Raw genomic sequence first — 23,151 nt, 5'->3', positions numbered from 1 at the left:
TTCCATATGAAGACAAACAGAGAGCCTTCAGACTCTCTACTTTCTTCATAACTGAGCTGCAATTTCCTCTAGTTAAACATTGGTAAGATCAAAGCCATTGCCTTCAGCGCCCACCATAAGTTTTATACCATTGCCACTGATTCCATCCCCCTCCCCAGCCACTGTCTCAGAGTGAACCAGACTGCTCTCAGTCTTGGCATCCTGTTTTACCCTAGGCTGAGTTTCTGATCCCATTTCCTCTCCATCACAAAGACCACCTACTTCCACCTCTGTAACATCATCTGCATCCACTGTTACTTTAGCCCTTCTGCTGCTGAAACTCTCATCCAAGCCTTTGTCACCTCCAGACTCAACTATTCCAATACTCTTCTGGCCCATCTCCCATCCTCCACCCTCCATTAACTTCAGCTCATCCAAAACTCTGCTTCCCTTATCCTATTCCACATCAGGTCCCACTCACCATCATCCCTGTCCACGCCAACCTACATTGGCTTCCGGTCCCCCAACACCTCATATTTAAAAATTTTCATCCTCGTTTTTGAATCCCTTCATGGCCTTGCCCCTCCTTATCTCTGTAACCACCTCAACCCCCTGAACTCTCTGTTTTTCTGGCTCTGGCCTTTCGTGCATCCCCCCTCCTTTTGCCCTACCATTGGTGGCCGTGACTTCAACCACCTAGGCCTCACACTCTGGAATTCCTCCCTAAACCTAGCCACCTTTCCACCTCCCTCTCCTCCTTTTAATACCATCCTAAATTCCACCTCTTTCACCAAGCCTTTGGTCACCCCCTTCTAATGTCTCTTTCTTTGGCTCAGCATCCATTTCTTCCTTACAACTCTCTGAAGCACCTTTTGACATTTTATCGACATTAAAATTGCTAGCTAAATGTAAATTGTTGTTGTTGAGTTTCTGAATTGAGGTCATTTAGTACTTGCCCCATTCCAAAATAACTCCTCTTATGAGAACTCATTGTTTCAAACACTCCAACCAGTTTTTTTATCCATTCCCAGAGGGGAGGTTTAACGCCCCCCCCACCCCAGGACGGGCAAGATAGGGTCGGGGGAGGAGGTTAAATTATAAAAAAAATAGGAAACTCAACCCCAACCCGCCGCGAACACGCCTACTTCCGGTTTAACTGGGGCGGGTTGGTGGTCGGGCGAGTAACCCGCTCTCGAGAGACAGATCTATAATTATAATAGGTTAATGAGACTGCATGCCTCAGATTTTAGCAGCCGTTTGGATTTAAGGCTTCCAGCACAGGTTTCCCGGGGCTCGGAAAACTCGGCAGCTAAAGGGAGGCGAGAACTGGAAAGTGTTTTTCCAGCACTGCTTGTGAGCCAGGAGGAGCAGGAGCGCTTCCCTCTGGCCCCTCAAGCAAAACTTGCTGCGATCTCCAGACCTCCCCCCTACCCCCACCAAGTTCTGCGTTCGGCCGAACCCCCCCACGATCTCTTTACCCCCCCTCCACCGCGATCTCTCCCTCTCTCCCTCCTCTCCGGTCCCTGGCTGCAGCCTTGTACAGCAGGCCTTCCTGCCTGGCAGTCGGCCAGCCTTCAATCTGGCCAGGAAACTGAGTACAAACATTCTAATGAGATCCTGCCGTTAAATTGAGCAGGACCTTCACTTTTCCTGTATTTCTGGGTTTCCAGGCGCCCCTACTCCTTCCCCGTAAGTGTTTACCCTGAACCCCCATGGTTTTGTCTTACACCATCTTGCAACTAGTGTTGTTTTTTTCAAATGGGCTACCGGTGATAAGAGAGGTAATTTCAACTTTGGCCATTGACATATCATTTCAATCGAATGGGCAGAGAAAATGGTAAACAAGCAGAGACTCAACACTAAGCCTTCCTGCCCTGTTTTCCTCTACTGCTTGACCCAAATTTGCCACAAAATGGGCGATAAATTGGATGAAAATCTATCCCTCAGTGTTGACTGTAGCACTGAGGACCAGGCCATTCTAGAGACTCTTCTGAAGTGTGATCAAATTCAGTATACCCCATTCTGAAACCATATCAATATAAAGAGTGTTGCAAGGAAGGATCATTCTGGCAGTACTTTGACCAGTTAAACTAAGCCACACTAGTTGGAGCTACAAATACCTCTGAGTACAGCAAGAAAGTGAGATACTTGCTTCGTATTTCCACAGGGTTTCTCTGGTGAGGTATCGGCGGTAGCTCCAATGAAATGCTTTTAGTCTTTTATGCTGTTTCTCCACGACTTCTGCCGATCCACTGCCACAGTTATGCCAGGAGATCAGGAGAACAATATGGAAATTCAGGACCAATATATTTTTATTTTGGTCTCCAAGTCTGTCTCAAAACATTGCATAATGTGAGCAGAACCTCACTGTGATTGCTGTTATAGCACCCATGCAATGTGTCATCTGTTGAAAATAATGCATCCAGGCTGATTTTGAATTGCCTCACAAAAACTGCTTGTGTCTGACTATTAAAAAATGGCCTGTTGCCTACAGGGTGTGTTAACAATATAGTATTGGCTTGTGCAGAGTTGTGAGCTTTTATGATTCAGTAGCCACATTGGGATGAGGTCACAACATAAGTTGTACCACAAAATCTGTGTAAGTGTCAGTAAAATGGAACTTCTGAATTCTGTAACTGTACTACTCTCGCTACTATAGCTCTCACTGTTTTTTCATCAGAAAATGTAACCAAATGCAATGGTGTAATTCTAATGTGTACTTTGTGCACACATTGGACTCTATTTTGAAATGGTGGTGGGTTGGCAACAGGGGGGTGAAGATGTGCGTGGCAAACCCGAATAAAAAAACTTACAGGCTGGCCGCCGACAGGAGCTGCAACGCCGGGGGTGGGGGGAGAGAAAGAGAGAGAGAGAGAGAGAGAGACGTCACCCAGCGCTAGAACGGAAGATCGTGGGGGGAGAGTGGAAGATCGGGGAGGAGGGAGTGGAAGATCGGGGGGGGAGTGGGGAGGAGCGGGAGGTGGAGAGGAGAAGATCAGGGGGACATCAAAGGGGGAAGAGGGGGACATTGGGGGCGTGAAGAGGGGGGACATCGGGGGAAGAGGGGGAGATCGGGGGGACATCTGGAAGGTGATGAGGGGGACATCGGGGGAGAAGAGGGGGACATCGGGGGAGAAGAGGGGGACATCAGGGGAGAAGAGGGGGACATCAGGGGAGAAGAGGGGGACATCAGGGGAGAAGAGGGGGACATCAGGGGGGAAGAGGGGGAGATTGGAGAGGGAGACATCGGACATCGGAGCAGGATGGAACAGTAGGTTTCATCAGGTGTGAATCAGAAGCCGTGGGAAAGCTGCCCAGGTGAGTTAAAAATCGTTCTAACTACCTAATATGTCACAAGTGCCTTAAGTACCTCAATGGGGTACATTTGGTTCTTTAACTATCATCCTGCAGGCTTTAATTGCGATGTCCCCCTCTTCACCCCCCCAATGTCCCCCTCTTCCCCCCCACGCCCCCCTCCCCCCCTCCGATCTTCCACTCCCCCCTCCGATCTTCCACTCCCCCCCTCCGATCTTCCACTCCCCCCCCCTCCGATATTCCACTCTCCCCACCCCGATCTTCCACTCCCCCCCCCCTGATCTTCCACTCTCCCCCCTCCGATCTTCCACTCCTCCCCTCCGATCTTCCAATCTCCCCCCCCCGATCTTCCACTTCCCCCCTCCGATCTTCCACTCCCCCCCTGATCTTCCACTCTCCCCCCTCCGATCTTCCACTCCTCCCCTCCGATCTTCCAATCTCCCCCCCTGATCTTCCACTCTCCCCCCTCCGATCTTCCACTCCTCCCCTCCGATCTTCCACTCCTCCCCTCCGATCTTCCAATCTCCCCCCCCGATCTTCCACTTCCCCCCTCCGACCTTCCACTCCCCCCCCGATCTTCCACTCTCCCCCCTCCGATCTTCCACTCCTCCCCTCCGATCTTCCAATCTCCCCTCCCGATCTTCCACTTCCCCCCTCCGATCTTCCACTCCCCCCCCGATCTTCCACTCTCCCCCCTCCGATCTTCCACTCCTCCCCTCCGATCTTCCACTCTCCCCCCTCCGATCTTCCACTCTCCCCCCTCCGATCTTCCACTCCTCCCCTCCGATCTTCCAATCTCCCCCCACCGATCTTCCACTCCCCCTGCTCCGATCTTCCACTCCCCCCCCCTCTGATCTTCCATTCTCCTCCCCCGATCTTCCACTACCCCCCCTGATCTTCCACTACCCCCCTCCGATCTTCCACTCCCCCCCCGATCTTCCATTCTCCCCCCTCTGATCTTCCACTCTCCCCCCTCCGATCTTCCACTCCCCCTGCTCCGATCTTCCACTCCCCCTGCTCCGATCTTCCACTCCCCCCCCCCCTCTGATCTTCCATTCTCCTCCCCCGATCTTCCACTACCCCCCTCCGATCTTCCACTCCCCCTCCGATCTTCCACTCCCCCTCCGATCTTCCACTCCCCCCCCGATCTTCCATTCTCCCCCCCACGATCTTCCATTCTCCCCCCCACGATCTTCCATTCTCCCCCCTCCGATCTTCCACTCCCCCCCTCCGATCTTCCACTTCCCCCCCCCCCCCCCCCCCCCCCGATCTTCCATTCCAGTGCCGGATGACATCTCGCTCTCTCTCTTCCGGATTTGGGATGCCCACGCACACACAGGTGCGTCTGTGGGAAACTTGGAAGTTGGCGGGTTGGAGCCGGCTTCTGAACCTGCTCTGCATTTCTGCAATTTTCGCAGCCCCCCCGCCCCCAACGCACCCGCAATTTATGTTTAAAATTGAGCCCACTGTATTGAATTAATTTCCACTATGTGAGCTTTTAATTTCAAACGCTGTAAACTCCAAGTATGTTAACTTTCCAAGAGCATAATCAAATACTGAAAAATGTGAAATACAATATATTGCAGCAGAGCAATTGGTAATTTTGAAGTTGTGCCAAATCATCAATTGCACGTACATTCTAATACATGGTTAACACATTCACTACTGCACACATAACTATACTGCCTGGTGTCTTCATGAGATCATAGATTGTAGAGAGAACAATGTCAAATTGAATCTTTGAGTAGTCTTGTGTATTGATCAGCTCTACTTTGGTGCTTATGTTATTTGAAAACTTCTATCATTCAGTTTACAATTATTTTTATTCTAGAGCTTCTGAATAAACTCAAAAGTAAAGACTAACATTGAATTCACCTGACTGTGCATTAGTCTTGAAGCTCGTTTCTTTATTGCGGTTTTCACCCGGGTATAATTCAGTATAAACACCAGTCTTGAAGTTTCGTCAGAGTCCTCCTTTGATTTCTGTTGCTTGTTTTCAGGTAACACAAACTGTAGTGAAGTCACTCCATCCTTTCTATCTATCCAACATAATTTTTCCAATTCAAGTTCCTTTAATGGAAGAGAGATAGAGATGACTAGAGAATAGGGAGCAAAGAATAGGGCTGAGTTAATTGATCTCTGCCAAGGCAGTAGTTGGAATACTTCAATTGGCCTCAATATTCTTAGACCATGGAAGGAAAAAACCCGCCATGATTCTACTCCAGACTTCTATCTGGTGACTCTTGCTGCAAAGAGATTGTGTACAGAGTTTGGATAAGCACAGGATTGTGCTTTGTTGTGAAAGCTTCTATGGATGAATAACCAGCTGGCACTCACTGTCTAGATTCATAAATTAAGAAATGGGTGAGGTACCGGAGGGCTGCTGGTGCATGTGGAGTCATTATCCCAGCATGAGTTACTAATTACAGAGAGGAATGGAGAGAACTGAAAAAACATTTCCAACACCATGGAATACCCAAAATTGCGGCGTGTAGGATAGAGGTTCATTACCAATTCAACCTTAAACTGAAACTGTTCCTCTTAATATACCAAGGGCCGAATATATGGGGGGTAATTTTAACCCCCAAGAACGGGTGGGTTTGGGACAGGTGGGCAATGGAAATAGTTGATTTTTGGAGCGGGACCGCATCCTGGCTCCAACGCGCCCACTTCCGGGTTTAACCCAGGCGCAATTGGATGTGCGCACAAAACAGAAACCCAGAACTGCCCACTTAAAGCCGGCAGGCCGATACTTAAAGGGGCAATGTAACTCATTGCGATAGTAGAGGCACATAATTTTTTGTGTATTACAAATATCAAAAAAATTAACCTTACCTGTTTGGGTTTCCCATCACCTCCAATTCACGTCAGGTGAAAGCAGGTGGGAAGGACTGGATCCATGAGGTGAGTGCTTTTATTGCACTGCTTGTGGGCCAGAAGGAGCAGGAGTACTTCACCCAGGACCAACAAGCTCACTTGGCGCAATCGAATCCCCGTGATCGGTCTATCCCCCAACCAATGGTGGACCCCCACACCCCCAATGTTGTATCTCCACCCCCCCCCCCCCCGACCGATGGTGACTCCCCAATCTCTCCAAGGCCCACCTGATGTCGTCCACGTCCCCCCACCCCTCAGATTTCTTCCTCGGCCCACGATTTCTCTCTTCCTCCCTCCCCGTTCTCCGATTCATGGCTCCTTTCTCTTCTGACTGGAAGCCAGCCTGTCAATCTGACTGCCTGGCACGTGGGAAACCCAGAAGCATAAATACTGATCATCAATTGAGTTGCGATCGCAGATTGCGAGGCACTCATTTGGCTTCCGGGTTCCCCACGCGAATATCTATGGACATGCTGGGTTCCCGGCTCCGAGCTAAAATCATGCCCATGGTGTGTTCTATTCAGGAAATGAGTTAGAGCAATATGCAGTAAAACTCGATCCTGTCCTCACCCACGACAGACACTTTCCAGCAGGTTAGCGATCAGAAACAGCACCTCTGCTTGACTTGTCTCTTCCTTGACCCTAGGATACTGAGTTGGTGCAAGTGGCCTACTACATTCCAACTCAGATCAGTTAACTCAATACAGATCAGGCTTGAAAACTGGGTCTTTCCTGGTCTGTATGCACTTATCCGCTGGACACATTGGGAGCACCCATTAATTTTTCTTTTGAATATTATGCCTTGGACACATCTGGACTTGCGTCCTCAATGGGGCAGGACTCCAACCATATGTATTCACATCAGTTGGGAACATTGTACTTTAAAAAGAATGTTTTTTTTTCTGGCCTGCACTTCAATACTCGGTTAGATTTCCTTGCTCTTGTGTCCACTGGCAGTACATACAGATTTGGCCAAAAGTATTCAAATTCTGAACCCATTGTCAAAAGGCAAAACAGCCGCAGTGCTTGTGGTAACTATTTAACGCTGATAGTAAGCCTGTTCTGTCCCCACAAAGCAGAATCCCAGGCCAGATATTTTAAATGAAGTAAATTAATTCCATTATATTCACAGCATTTCAATTATATTAGCTCTGAGATTCTTGGCCCTTGGCAGCACAAACCCGCTGTTACCTGGATAGGCGGAGGGGGAATTTGCGGGTACGCTCCCAAATTCTGCTTAAAGTGGGGGAGGGTGTTTCTTGCATTGCCACCTTGGGGTCGATTTTAGGATGGCCGAGCGGGTGCGTTCGTGGCGGGGGGGCTCCGCAAATTCGGGATTCCCGGGGCAGGTCCGGAGCCCGGCTCCAACCCGCCCACTTCCGGGTTCCCCAGTGATGTGTTTAGATGCACGCGCAGCCCCCGCATGCAGGGCTTCCACCGGCAATTAAAGCCGTCGGGATCCCACTTAAGGCAATTATTTTGATAGTTCAGGTCGTTTGCAGACCTGATTGGGAGGATATTTTAGGAGGGGTGGGATTTTCAGGTCAACTGAGCGTGTTTCCCGTACTGGAGGAAACACTCCCAGTTGAAACAGACGTATTGCAGCCATCAGCCCGTGGGAGCTGCAAAGGTCCATTTGACAGGTGTCGGGGGGAGACCCTCACTCATTGCAGGAGGCCACTCTGTCACTTTGGACAAAGTTTGGCCTCCACCACCCTCCTCCTAACACAAAAATTCACCAACTTGCAACCTCAACCCCGGTGTGCAGACACTTTACCTACCTTGCGGACCCCCTCAAACATACGTTTTCTGGACGGGGGCTGCCATAGCTGCAGTCATGACCTCCTCGGAGGATGAACAGCATCACTAGCCTCGCCGGCCACGCCGTCCACCTCTGACACGTGGAGCTCCACAACACAGTGCTGTGACACATCCACCTGCACATCAGGAGAGAGAGATGCATCGCAGAAGGCACTACCCTCGCCACAGGGTCTACAAACTGAGGCTCAGCTTCCTGCACCTCTCTGAGGAGCAGTGCACACGGAGGCTCAGAGTCACTCGACATGTAGTCGTGGACATTGCAGCCTCCTTGATGCCGATCTGCTCCCAGCTGGCCCGAGCACCATCTTCTTACCTGTCGCTGTCAAAGTCACCGCTGCCCTCAACAACCTCTCCTCCAGATCCTTCCAGGGTGCCACCGGGGACATCGCCGATGTTTCTCAGTCGTCGGCACAAAAGAGCCCTGCAAATACACCTACACCCACTCTGCAGTGACACAATGAGTGACATCAGGTGTGGGTCTTCATGGTGATCCACAGGAAAAGGAATTATTGCACAAACCAGACAAGATTTGCAAAGACGTGACAGTAGTGGTGATAACAAATTTTAATGTGCTTTGTAAAACTAAAAAAAGTAAATCAAAAACATGACATTCTGTCATACACCCCTGTGCATCCCCTTTGTGCTCGCAAAACCTTAGATTTACATTTAGGGGAACCCCTACATGGTGCTACCCCTGTGGCTTCAGCAGAGGTAGTGGCAGGTTGCTCTTGTCCATGCCCTGACCGACGAGATGCTTTTCGCGGACGCCCTCTGGGTTTCGGTGCCCGTGAGGACCCCTCCAAAGACTGCTCCACCTGCACTTGTGCAGGGGCAGACTCGACAACCTTGAGAGGAGGCAGCATTGTGGGTACTGGTTGAGAGGGGGGCAACGGGAGAGACGTGGAAGCGCTTTGAGTGGCGTCCCCACTTCCATGTCCCCTTTCACCATCATCCCTCTCCTGGCCCAGGCCCACATCACTCCTACCACCCTGCTGGACGACAGTTTGAAGGACTTGTGTGAAGCCTTGGAAGGCCAGTTGTAGTGTATCTGTCAGCCTGTTTAAGGCGGCAGAATGTTGCTCACCCTGAATCCGAACGGCCATTGTCAGGGCCTGAATGGACTCATTGTTGAGCTGTGCTTGAAGCTCGATGGAGGCTAGCCTTTCCTCCATCACAGACATTCCCGCACCTACCCACGACACTATCTCAGAGATGCCTTCACGTCCCTGTGACAGTATCTCCGAAATACCCTCCTGTACCTGTGCCACCATTCCACTCGTGCAGGAGTTGGACTCCACCATCCTCTGCACGATTGTGGAGAGTGCACGTGGCAACAGTTCCGGTACCTTGGCAATGTGCTGCTGGCCCTCGATGACTCTCCGTTTCATGGCTGGCCCCCAGGGTTCAGCATCTGGATCCAGCTGAGCAGGGCCTGGGGAAGAGCGCTCCCACCGACACGGACTCTCCACGGCTGCCCCTGCCACCAGTGTCTGCCCGTGCTCACGTGTGCATGGTGACTCACCATGTGCAACCCCAACTAACTGAGGACGGGGACCCACTGAGGTGTGTGCATCTGCACTGGTGGATGGCTGGCTCAGACGTGATGATGCACCCTCAGAGGCCGGCAGGTCCTCTGAGGAATCGCCCTCCACAGTCACGGCAGTCGCAGATGGCCCTGCAAGAGAGCAGAAATCAATATTAAGCATGTGGACAGATGTTGAGATGCTGCAGATGCCAAGTGAAGCTAAGATCATTCGCTATCATGAGTGCTGAGTGTTAGATTTCTGTCACCAGCCGTTTGTGCGCTCCTAGTCTCGGTGTCCGCCACGGACGGGCACTCCAGCGTCCGGCTTAGTTCCAATGCCTGCTGCTCTGTGTCTGTTAGGACCACCTGGTGTGGCTGGCCCCCTCCAGTCCTTGCCCTCTCCCGCTCTCCCGGGCATTCTGGCATCTCTCCTCCTATCAAGGCAAAACACAGAGTGGCGTGATTGAGTGATGGTTGCATTGTGACCTGCTGCATGCACGGTGACCGTGCGGGAGATGCATGGGAGGGTGCATGTGAGACATAACCATGAGATTGTATGAGGATTGGGTTGCGTGGTATTGTTTGAATGGGAACTGGGGCGGTGAGTAAGTGCAGGCAAGGTGAGGATGATGGTTGAGTGGATGTGAGGAGTGATGCTGGAGCGTTGTGGTGGCAGTGCAGATGGAATTGTGTTGTGGTGGATGTGATGTAGAAGACGGAGTGTGGGAGAATGCGTGAGTATACTCACTTTGGCTGACCTGGTTAGGTCATTAAAGCGCTTCCTGCACTGGACTCAGGTTCGGTACACATTGCTGCTGCTGCTGACCTCCTCGGCCACCTCCAGCCATGCCTTCTTGGTGGCAGAGAGAGGCCACCTCCTCCCATCGGATGGAAAAAAAATTTCCCTCCTCCTCCTCACCCCATCGAGCAGCACCTGGAGTGAGGAGTCAGAGAACTTTGGAGCAGCCTTGCCTCTGGGCTGCTCCATACTCCAAAAATGGTTCTTTGCTGCAGGAGGAGCATTGGAGGACTGCCCCTTTAAATAGGGCTCCTCCTGCTGACAGCCTGTGATGCGGGTGCGCAGTGTGCCCGCTGCTCAGGTCTGGAACGGGAAACCCAGAAGCACGCGTAAGTACCTTCAATTATGATGTGGAGATGCCGGTGATGGACTGGGGTTGACAATTGTAAACAATTTTACAACACCAAGTTATAGTCCAGCAATTTTATTTTAAATTCACAAGCTTTCGGAGATTTTCTCCTTCCTCAGGCAAATGTTTCAAGAGCTCCTTGAAGCCTACGCATTTATACATATAGAACAATACATGGTGTTTACAGACTGCCCCTGCAACTGCCCGTTGCCAAGGCAATCACCGTGTTCAGACAGAGAGGTGTCACCTGCAGAACCCCCGAATACACATTCAACAAAAAAACAAACAGGGAAAGAAAAAAAACAGAGAGAGGCAGAAACATCCGGAAGGCAGAGAGAGCCAGCAAATGACCCATTATATTAAAAACAGATAACATTTGTTCGCTGGTGGGGTAACGTGTAGCGTGACATGAACCCAAGATCCCGGTTGAGGCCGTCCTCATGGGTGCGGAACTTGGCTATCAATTTCTGCTCGACGATTTTGCGTTGTCGTGTGTCTCGAAGGCCGCCTTGGAGTACGCTTACCCGAAGGTCGGTGGATGAATGTCCATGACTGCTGAAGTGTTCCCCGACTGGGAGGGAACCCTCCTGTTTGGCGATTGTTGCGCGGTGTCCGTTCATCCGTTGTCGCAGCGTCTGCATGGTCTCGCCAATGTACCATGCTCTGGGGCATCCTTTCCTGCAACGTATGAGGTAGACAACGTTGGCCGAGTCACAGGAGTATGAACCATGCACCTGGTGGGTGGTGTCCTCTCGTGTGATGGTGGTATCTGTGTCGATGATCTGGCATGTCTTGCAGAGGTTACCGTGGCAGGGTTGTGTGGCGTCGTGGACGCTGTTCTCTTGAAAGCTAGGTAGTTTGCTGCGAACGATGGTCTGTTTGAGGTTGGGTGGCTGTTTAAAGGCGAGTAGTGGAGGTGTGGGGATGGCCATAGCGAGGTGTTTGTCCTCATTGATGACATGTTGAAGGCTGCGGAGAACATGGCGTAGTTTCTCCGCTCCGGGGAAGTACTGGACGACAAAGGGTACTCTGTTGGTTGCGTCCCGTGTTAGTCTCCCGTGTTAGTCTCCTGAGGACCTCCTCAGGAGACTAACACGGGACGCAACCAACAGAGTACCCTTTGTCGTCCAGTACTTCCCCGGAGCGGAGAAACTACGCCATGTTCTCCGCAGCCTTCAACATGTCATCAATGAGGACAAACACCTCGCTATGGCCATCCCCACACCTCCACTACTCGCCTTTAAACAGCCACCCAACCTCAAACAGACCATCGTTCGCAGCAAACTACCTAGCTTTCAAGAGAACAGCGTCCACGACGCCACACAACCCTGCCACGGTAACCTCTGCAAGACATGCCAGATCATCGACACAGATACCACCATCACACGAGAGGACACCACCCACCAGGTGCATGGTTCATACTCCTGTGACTCGGCCAACGTTGTCTACCTCATACGTTGCAGGAAAGGATGCCCCAGAGCATGGTACATTGGCGAGACCATGCAGACGCTGCGACAACGGATGAACGGACACCGCGCAACAATCGCCAAACAGGAGGGTTCCCTCCCAGTCGGGGAACACTTCAGCAGTCATGGACATTCATCCACCGACCTTCGGGTAAGCGTACTCCAAGGCGGCCTTCGAGACACACGACAACGCAAAATCGTCGAGCAGAAATTGATAGCCAAGTTCCGCACCCATGAGGACGGCCTCAACCGGGATCTTGGGTTCATGTCACGCTACACGTTACCCCACCAGCGAACAAATGTTATCTGTTTTTAATATAATGGGTCATTTGCTGGCTCTCTCTGCCTTCCGGATGTTTCTGCCTCTCTCTGTTTTTTTTCTCTGTTTTTTTTTCCCTGTTTGTTTTTTTGTTGAATGTGTATTCGGGGGTTCTGCAGGTGACACCTCTCTGTCTGAACACGGTGATTGCCTTGGCAACGGGCAGTTGCAGGGGCAGTCTGTAAACACCATGTATTGTTCTATATGTATAAATGCGTAGGCTTCAAGGAGCTCTTGAAACATTTGCCTGAGGAAGGAGAAAATCTCCGAAAGCTTGTGAATTTAAAATAAAATTGCTGGACTATAACTTGGTGTTGTAAAATTGTTTACAATTACCTTCAATTAGGCTGTGATCGCGTGTGGAGCTCCCCGATTTCACTGGGCGTGTTACCCACCCACAAAAAAGCAAATGACCCTGATCCAGGGATTATGGATGGGGTTAGGGCCTTATCCATGGGCTGGGCAGAAGATGGAGGCCTGCTGTCTCCCAGTAGCCCTGTCCCTCCTGCTTCAAATAATTATCCAATTTTCACTTTAAAAAATGCAATAGCCTCTGCATGTGGCAAAAGGATTTCATGCTCCAAGAAGTTCCTCCTAATCTCTCTTAGTGAGAATTTTAAATTGATGACCTCTTGTCACTTTCCCTTTTCACACTATCAAAACCCTTCATAATTTTAAAAACCTGTATTAAATCTCCTCTTAGCCTTCTCTGCTCCAGTAGAAATGGTCCCAGTATCTCAAGTCTCTCACCATAATGATAGTTTGCCATCTCTGGCATCACCCCAAGACTTAAATTATTTAATCGAACCTGTGCAGCATACAAATCCAGCTGCTGAGGGATTAGGCAACCCTACAGTCTGATTCTACTTCCATTATAGCATTTGGTACAAGAACAGACACGATAAAATGGATTATGTCCACTGGGAGGTTTGAATTCAGTTGAATGCTCCCAGCCTAGCTGAATACTGTAGTTGGTTTGCCTTTTTGTAATCTGCAGATAGGCATTAAAAAAATTAGATGCAAAGCAGGACAACGTGACAATGACAATAAGATATGCTAGTTGGTTAAATATCTTGCTTGAACCTCACAGTGGCAGGCAGCCAGTGCATCAGGCAGTTCTCTTGAGTTTGCATGGAAGAAATCTGTGGACTGACCTGATAAAGGCATGTGCAAATAATTAGTGGGCAATAAATTTCCATTGAGTCAGCAGTGTAAATTTTAGCTGTTTTCAACGGATCCCTAACTGTTAGCAGAGCATTGCAGTTTTAAGTTTCAGAACGATATCTGAATAGTTCCAAACTGCCTCCTGTTTGAATACAAGGAAATATTCTATGTCCTGTGCTGTAACTTTCAGTCACTATTTAGGAGAGTGCCAGGTGAGTGTAAGTTTGAAAGCATAGAAAGTTTAGTTTGTGAGATTTCTGTTTATTTATTATACTTTGTTTCAGCTAAACTTAGTTTTATTGAATTTTTGCTAGACAATTTATCAAGTAAGTTTAGTTGATAGAAAATAATGGAGATATGTGAATATTGTTTTTTTCTGGGCTTATGAGATTCAGAGTAATATATTAAACTATTAATGGACTGTTTAATTTTTTTTAATCCCTAGAATTATCTACTTTGACTAATTCTCATTCTGCTTTATAATATTTCATTTTGCATATTTACAGATCATTATCATATTGCTCAATTTTTGTAATAAACTTTTTTGTTGATTTCCTTCTCATTAACTCTTTCTCTATAACCCAGTATTCCCTTTGTGTAGGATTGGCAGGCAAACTGCTTCCATTCCCCTGTCGTTTTTGCTGTTGGGCTGTCTTCTGGGAGATGTCTGAGCGCACCCTAGGGTGGCCTGCCGTTTTATTTTACTTTCCTTGACACATTTCCCTGCTCCCCACACTGATGACATGCTTAAGATTGGGAAGCCTCAGTGTGGGGAATTGGAATTCAAAGGTGTAAAAAGGCAACCTGCCAGCCTCTCCTTAGATTGTACCAGGGAGAGGTAAGACCCCAAGATCACATCTGCAATTCCTCCAGCAGGCACCAAATGCAGGTGGGGCACCATCTCACAGAGAGGAATGGAACAAACAGGGACAATCAGCTGAGGTTTTAAAGTGGCCTTGGCTGAAGCTTGGGAGCAAATTACCAGCCTCACGCTCTCGCTCATGGAATGTTTTGCCGTTAATAGAAAGTGGCTTAAGTGATATTCTTTGCTGTAACATTAAGCTACAAGAAGGTGCTGGTATTCCAATTCCACAGTGAAAATGTCCCCAAAACTACATAAATTGCTCTGGATATGTGATTTCCTTTGCAAAATGCAGCATGGAACTATATTTTCTTCTAGTCTTTTGAAAATTGTGATATTACGTACAGAACTGGAAATGACTGTGTGATTTTCAAAATGTCTTGTTACCAAATTTTAGTGGTAATACTGTACTATGGTATGTTGAGATGTTCGCTGGTCTGTTAGCTGTGTTTTATAGATACAATTTTGTTTCCTCCCCTATACCCCTCCACCTCTGCACCTCCGTCTCCTTTAAAACCCTTTTTAAACCCTACCCCTTTGATCAAGCTTTTGGTCACTCCTCCTAACATCTCATTCTTTGGCTTGGTGACCATTTCCCTCACGCCTCTGTGAAGCACCTTGAGACATTTTTCTACATTAGAGGTGCTGTTTAAATGCATGGTGTTGTGGTTATTTGTTTCATATTTCATTTTGTAAATTTGCTGTAGTTGTTCCTTTAAAAAAGGATTTCTTTACCAGGAATTGTTAGTTTTGGAATAAAACTGCAGCTGTGTGTTCAACTCTGTACATTTCTCTAATTCTGTTTGAGAATAATAAACATTGAAAACATACAAAAAAATCATGTTGCCAACATTCTGGACAGAATGAGTGAGTATTGTGAAGTTATTAAAGTTTTTATGCTCAGTTATGTATTGTACATGCTTTATTGTGGCTTTTTCATGTCATTTTTGTAAACAGAATACAGCATTCATCACATAATCTCGAGGCAATGGGACAGATTTTCCTGTTCCTGTGCCTAGGTATATTGGATTTTATCAGGCAAGCTCCCTTACAGGCATGAGATCCTCCCTGCCTGATTTTCTCTATGCACTGTGCCCAAGTGATCCACTGTCAAGGAGCAGGAAATTGTTAAATGGGGCAGAGGGACACAGGATTGCACCCGTAATTGCCCATATGTTGTGTTCTATACAGGAGCGACATGTGAGTCACTATATGAGTTTATGAATTCGTATTTATGCAGGAAAGGCACAGCCAGAAGTTTCTCGAATTATATGACTATATGTATAGTTGTCAGCTTGGCACAGGTGGTAGCACTGTTGCCTCTGAGTCAGAAGATCATAGGTTCAAGTCCCACTATGGATTTCGCACATAATCTAGGCTATCATTTCATTGCTGCACTGAGGGGGTGCTGCATTGCTGGTGTGCTTGTATTTATTTAGCACCCTAGCACATCCTCAGGTCAATGAATTACTAGTGAAGTGCAGTCATTGTTGTTTCATAGGCAAACATGGGATTAGTGGATTGACTTCAATGAAAAAGAAAACCGGATGGAGTGTAAAAGGGGCTGCCGATTCGCTATCTCCCATTTTGTGCTACCTCTGAAAACCAATTTCACCCCCGCTGTCTTTTGGGCGAGATGTTGAACCGAGTACCTGTCTACCAGCTCAGATAGACATAAAAGAGCCCATCATACTATTTGAATAAGAGCAAGTTCTTCTGGTGTCCTGGCAAATATTCTTACCTCAATCCACTAAAAGTAGAATTTGTTGTCATTCATTTGCTGTTTGTGGGATCTTGCAGTGTGCGAATTGGCTCCTGTTTATGAAATAACAATGACTTCACTTCACTAGTAATCCATTGACCTGAAGACATGATAAGATGCTGAATAAATACAAGCTCTCTTTTTATGAGGGCCGATTTTATGAAAGAGTTTATTTGTAAGCTTACCCAATGGTATCTAATGGTGAAGTGAGATCTGTAATCTAGCCGTTGTACTGTTCTATTTATTCCAGGTGTACCAGAAGATTTCCGCAGTAAAGATTATAAACCACCTTTAGAGCCACCGTGCATTATTGACAAATTATGTTCTGTGTATGACGGATTGGAATTGGAGGCAAAGGGTATTAAGCAACATTACTGGAAGCCATACATCAGGAAACTCTTCGATAAAAAGGTTTGGCAAGTGAATTTCATTCTTTGAAGGATTACAACCCAAAAATTACAGTGTTTATCATTTATGTTTTACACATTTGCTAAATTTACACTACAGGCTGTAAACAAGTGTGGTGAGGTCAGTACTCATTCAATTAGGTGGGTGCTAATCCCGCACTGCCTGCCTCCCGTTGGTCCACATATTGATAAAGAAATGGTGCTAATGCACAAACATCAAGCTTTTCTTGGTAAACTCTGTGCTCAACAAGGCAAGCAATGTTAGTGCTGGGTGCGAAATGCTGTCCTTTCTGAGTACCATTGCCAGTATCAAACGCTGCCGAGTCTAGTATGGCATAGTTTGATGCAAAGTAAAACTCGCCTTACTCTGTGCCAAAAATGTTCCTCCGTCCCAACTTAAGATGAGTACGCTGTGCTACACCGCTGCAACATTGTTCAGTTTGTATACCAGCCATTCTGTGGCCTCTCCGAGCAGGTTAGTTCTAAATCAGAGGTAGTTTTTTGCTGTAATTCCTTACCCACAAGAAACTGAAATTGCCTAAATACATAAACTGTAGGACCCGTTCAGAGACTCAGCTACATCCCATTACCTCAGGCTAGATTTGAAAAGATGATAGGTCAGTGCCTAACCCACTGTATCATCCATTTGTCAAATTTCAAGCTTTAAAAGATAGTTTGTATCTAATTATCTAATTCAAAGCAGATAACTTTTAGGTTATGAGCTATTTAACATTTTTTGCTGTATTACAAAAAATTGTGTATTTGTGACTGATCACAGATCCTGAAGGGAAGAGGAGAGACTCTAACTGGTTTTCTGGACCCTGGGAACTTTGCAGACAGTGTGTAAGTCATGTAGAAATTCTATTTCTCAAGCTTCATAGACATTGTATCCTGTTCTGAATTTAAAAGATTTGTAATTATGTAAATAGCAACCAACTGTACTGGTGTAGGAGTTGGGATTCTGTGAAGTTTCTGTGGAATGATAATTCTTAGTTCTTTTGGCATCACTGTTAAAAATGATGAATTATTAATCCCACTTCCCCTGAATGACAACTGCACTGAACATTTCTCCTATAGTAATTGACTATTCCCTTCTGAAATGCAATACTGTGATAATTCATAACAACATGCTTTCGCTGGCAAAATGTAGTTTTGAAAATATACAGTTGGTTTTTTTTTGCCTTTTATGCAGTTATCAGAGTTGTATATTTTCAGAGGTTCCAGGTTTAGATCCCAGTCTGTGGAGAGTAAACTGAATGAGCAATTGAGGTGCCACCAGGATCTCAACACCCCTGGGCTAGGTAGGGTAAAAATTAACCAGAATTCCTGCTCCTGCTTCCTATTCATGACCCCCCCCTCCCCCCACCCTGGAAAGTTCACATGTGTGAACATTGTAGAAACAGAATTGGTCTTGGCTGTGATACCTCTTACAATTGAATAACTTGCTAACACACTGTCTGGGCTCGCACATGAAGAATAGCCATTTGGGCGAGATTCTGAAGGGAAGCTGGTGCCTGTGGGACTGTACCCCAGCAAGAGTCAGTCCTTTCTGGAGAGAAGGAGGCAAAACGAAATGTAGTGGGAGTCAAGTTACTGGAGTTGTCATTAAACGTTAAGATTAAACAGTCAGCTGTGCCCCAATGATGGACTGTGATGTGTGATAACCAGCACTAATGGCACAAGATAATCTTGCAGGTGGTCTCGCTAGAGACACAGCTGTACGTTAGACCACAGGTTTTGCATTGAGCACAAGGTCACAAAACAGAAAGGAAGACAGTAGCTGCCTGCTGCTGCCAGTACTGTAACTAGAACGACATTGAGACCCGCTGAAAGTATTTTTAACTTGGAACACACTTCTGGACAACAGCTGTTCTAAAATTACTGCATATACACAAAATTAAAATAACCTTATTGTAGACATTTGCTTGATTGTGCATCAGCTTGCCACTAGCTCATTGAACTACTTTTCTCTAGAGCAGGAGGGTGGAGGATGAGGGGCAAGTTGATTGGCCTCTCCTTACAGGTTTGGAAAAATATGCTGTTCATATCTCTGAATAACTCCAGTTTGATGTTATCCTGGTGTCCTGGCTAACATTTATTCCTCACCCAGCACCACCAAAACAGATTATCTGGTCATTTATCTCATTGCTGTTTGTGGAACCTTGCTTTGCGCAAATTGAGAGTGTTGCCTATATTAGAACCTTGATTACTCTTCGAAAGTACTTAATTGGCTGTGAGGCACTTTGGGACATCTTGAGGACATGAACAGTCCAAATTCTTTCTTTAACACACTTATAAGCATGGAAAGCAAATTACTAATTGAGGTCTGGCTTCATTTTAGGACATTTCCTGTTATGGTTTTTATCTCTTTTATTACAGTAAAGCCATTAACAAGGCCTACGAAGAATATGTGTTAACTGTGGGAAACTTAGATGAAAGGATTTTTCTGGGAGATGATGCAGATGAAGAGATAGGAACCCCAAATAGGTATCTGAGCAACATGTCAAATGCAGAAACAGCTGAAAGGATGCACGTGCAGCACAATCTTCAACAACATTTTGACAATGTAAGTATTGCGCTTTCTAGATGAAGCTGTGACAGTCAGTACAATGCCAGAGTCACTCAATAATACTGGAAAACATACAGGCTGCAATCCCGGCAGTTACAGTGGGATGGCACTTGCATGAAGCCAGCTGGCCCCTGTACCACTAAAGGCACATCTCGGGTGCCCAGACCCCTGAGCAGAGACCCCATGGAGTTCCCTCGCTTGTAAGGGGGAGGCCAAAATGATTCTTTTTTAAATTACCCATCCTCACTGGTCCAGACTACTTTCCTGGCTCAGACACATCTGGTGGGTCCCACTTCTGCCCATACTGACTTATTAACACTTGCTGTTCTGTTTATGCAAAGATCAATTTTGAAGAACAAGGTGCCCAAGAAACCACTAAGAATACCCTTTACCTATTTTAGGTGCTTTTGTAGTTTTATACTGCCCGTATGGGAACCCAAACCTCGTGAAGAAAGATTACAAATTCCTGCCAAGCATTCTCGGTGGCACCAAGCACAGATATCATGATATTCCATACTCCTGGCCTGGGATTTTCCATGTCAAGAGCAAGAAGTATAAATTTCAATGACATCCAGTCTCACACAGCATGTCCAGACAGTCAAAAAAGTAGCTTTTAATTGGAATTGTATATCACAGGATTAACGATACCAGTTCATACCAAGACAGAAACACACTAAACCTCAGCTTGTATCAGAAACGTTCTCATGTTATATTTAAATTCACAATAGCTACATTTGACTACAAGGGTTCAAATATCTGCAACCCTGCTCCAATGCTGTAATTGGCGAAGCAGAAATCGTGCTCCGTCGGTGTAAAGAGAGCCTGATCCTTATCAAAGTTTCTGGGATCAGGGCACGGTCAGGTCATTTACATAAATCTGGCAGGTGGCCATGCCAGCATGAGTGCATCTTGGGATCCTGCTAGAGAGGGCATTTGCAAGCTGTGTGAGAGTAAAGCTGATAGGACTGGCTTACAAGCACAGTAAATTTTCAAATCGGTTGCCATATCAAAGGGCAGAATTCATTTTGGCCAGTTGTTACCATCTGGATGCTCAGGCCATGAGCCTGGCCTGGAGCGCCCCTGTGGGCCCCACTTATGCTGCTCCATTGAACTGGACCCTGGTATCTTCCCATAGGTTCACTAGATTAATTCCTGGGATGAAAGGGTTGTCCTATGAGTAGAGATGAGTAGAATGGGTCTATACTGTCTGGAGTTTAGAAGGATGAGAGGGGATTTCATTGCAACATATAAGATACTGAGGGGGCTTGACAGGGTAGAGGCTGAGTGGTTGTTACCCCTGGCTGGAGAGTCTAGAACTAGAGGGCATAGTTGCAGGATAAGGGGTCGGCCATATGAGACTGAGATGAGGAGGCATTTCTTCACTCAGAAGGTTGTGAATCTTTGGAATTCTCTACCCCAGAGGGCTGTGGTTGCTGGGTTGTTGAGTATATTCAAGGCTGAGATAGATAGATTTTTGGACTCTAGGGATATCAAGGGATATGGGGATCGGGCAGAAAAGTGGATTTGAGGTTGAAGATCAGCCATGATCTGATTGAATGGCGGAGCAGGCTCGAGGGGCCATATGGCCTACTCCTGCTCCTATTTCTTGTGTCCTTATGAGCAGTTCACTGAGGGTCCAGGAGTGGGAGCAGGAAAAACCCGGTGGCTGATGCAATTCTGCCAGCCCACCTTGTTTTAGAATGTCAGGCTTCCAGAGGGCAGACAGAACTTCTACTCCCACCTGCACACGGAAATTTAGGACCCATGCTTTTTTTTATTAATGATGCCAACAGCTGTCCTGGATTGCTGAACATCTCCGGCATTAGCTCATTCTGGTGCTCATTGAAATGATGAGGGATGAAACGGCAGCTGAGCATTGAGCCCAATAGTCTCCTGACCTCAGCGCTGAGCTGAGATCTAACAGCAAATAAAATTTTATGATGCCAGTTTTCTGCTCTCCCAACATGCAGCACTCTTACACTTACACATTTCAGCTCATGAAAAATGTATCGTACTGAGAAGGCAGGACACTAGTAAATAGCATTTATTTCTAATCAGTGCACAGCTCCATGCTAAAGACAGGGGAGCTACTTCTAACTCAACGTGCTAAACTCCCATGTTATATAACAAAATCTGAAACTAGTCACAAGACTGGGCCAATGGTCTCAGAAATGTGAAGTGGCCACTGGATTATTAAAAAATAAGTAATTTCTTATTATGCAAGTTCAGTTTAAAGGATCATTTTCTGACTTTGAGGTCCTAGTGGACAGTCTCGCTTGCTGCAGACGGAACACATGCCAGAAATTCAAGTGTGCACTGCAGACAATTCTCCAACCAGTTAAAATAATGGTCAGGAAATCATGCAAAGCACATCTGAATTCTTGATACATGCTCTCGACAGACGACGTTCCCCACCAAGTGTGTAGTTGGAAAATTACCCCTTAAATATAATTTTAGATCCAAATTCTAAGGGGCAGACTCACAAATATAAATTCCCTGGATTAATTCTTAAGCCCACTCATTACTGAGGCCTTCATAACCCACTTGTGACTGTCACTGAGTATTCTGCCATTTGCCCATTTACAGTCTCCTGGTACAATATTTAAGTTTGGAATGATCACTAGATACGGTACAGTGAATGATCGCGACCATCATAATATTATCCACTTTCTCCACCAGTCCAGGGCACTCACAGTTTCAACACCACTTACTGGTCGCAAGTATATGAAGGAGAGCAACTTGTGTGTGACCCCCATATCCTCTGCAACACAGTGTGTTAATCGCCTTCATGCCATACTAACCGGACTGAAAAATACCCCCAGTGAGAAATTATTACAAATCTTCAGGTGAGCTATGTGTGTTGAAGTACAATTGTATCCTTGCAGGTAGCATTATATAATTAGAGATGTCTCCTCATTTATTAATATTTGGTAAGAATGTTTAAGAGATATTATTAATGGCCATACAGGCCACTACTTATCTATTCACCATCTAGAAGTATTTCTGAAAGGGCCGAGATGTCTTTAAAATATAAGAGTATTTCATATCATGGACAGAAATATGATGCATATTTCACATATTGCAACAGATCTCAGCTAATCTGCATCTGAAATGTGGAAATTATTATCTGTAGGGCTGTTGTTTACAGACAGAACAGCTGAACAGGTAGAAGTTATGGGAATCTATATTTAAAGAGTTGTGACCCATTCAAAGCTCATGGGAGCTTTGGCCCATCATGCCTGTGCCGGATCTTTTGTCTTTTTAAGGCTTTCACAACAGCAAAGGAAGAAGATGCAGTTAATGTATATTTAGATTTCCAAGAAGAATTTGATTTGACAAATCAGCCTTGGCTCAGTAGTAGAACTCTGAGGTAGAAGGTTGTAGGTACAAGCCCCACTCCAAAGACTTCAGGACATAATCTGTGTTGATACTTCAGTACAGTACTGGGGGAGTAGCATATTGTTAGACCTTTTGGGCACTAAATTGGGCCATGTAGCTCCATTGTTTCGGCGCTACACGGCCTCTCTGACATCCAAAATGGCGTCTTGGATGTGCATGCACATTTCCAGCGCGATGTGCGCCAGACGCCATCTTGGTATAGGAGTTAACGTATGTGCAAATACCGAACGCTGGAAGCATGTAAAGTAGGGAGAAAATGCGTGCAATCAGTGTGTAACGCTGATTTAAAGTGATAGACACCATTTTGGACGTTAACTCTGAACTTAACGCACAGTCTTAACTCCCAACCATCTGAACATATCTTACAGTGTCTGAAGGACCCTGCACCAGTGCTGTTTAAAGGGGCCATGCACGTGTTGCAGGTTAGTTGCTGGATTATTGCTTCTGGCTGCTGGAGGAGTAGAAAGTGTTTTTTGAAGCTCCCTATTCTTACTGAAAGTTCCTAGACTACTTTTGAGAGTGGTTTGGCAGGTACTGC

The 23,151-nt window shown here is 46.7% G+C and overlaps 1 protein-coding gene across 1 annotated transcript in view; it reads left to right on the top strand.

The window, feature by feature from the left end:
* The window catches only part of rbl2 (retinoblastoma-like 2 (p130)), a 160,778-nt gene that overhangs the window by 81,707 nt on the left and 55,920 nt on the right, over positions 1-23,151 (top strand). Inside the window, exons 6-9 of the mRNA XM_067997885.1 lie at positions 16,489-16,649; positions 17,424-17,488; positions 19,025-19,211; positions 21,894-22,060. Of these exons, the coding sequence (XP_067853986.1) occupies positions 16,489-16,649; positions 17,424-17,488; positions 19,025-19,211; positions 21,894-22,060 (580 nt within the window). The remainder of the gene's footprint in view (positions 1-16,488; positions 16,650-17,423; positions 17,489-19,024; positions 19,212-21,893; positions 22,061-23,151) is intronic.

Source organism: Heptranchias perlo, chromosome 16 (genome assembly GCF_035084215.1).
Source record: "Heptranchias perlo isolate sHepPer1 chromosome 16, sHepPer1.hap1, whole genome shotgun sequence".
NCBI lineage: Eukaryota > Metazoa > Chordata > Chondrichthyes > Hexanchiformes > Hexanchidae > Heptranchias > Heptranchias perlo.
This window is presented reverse-complemented; position numbering and strand designations above follow the sequence as displayed.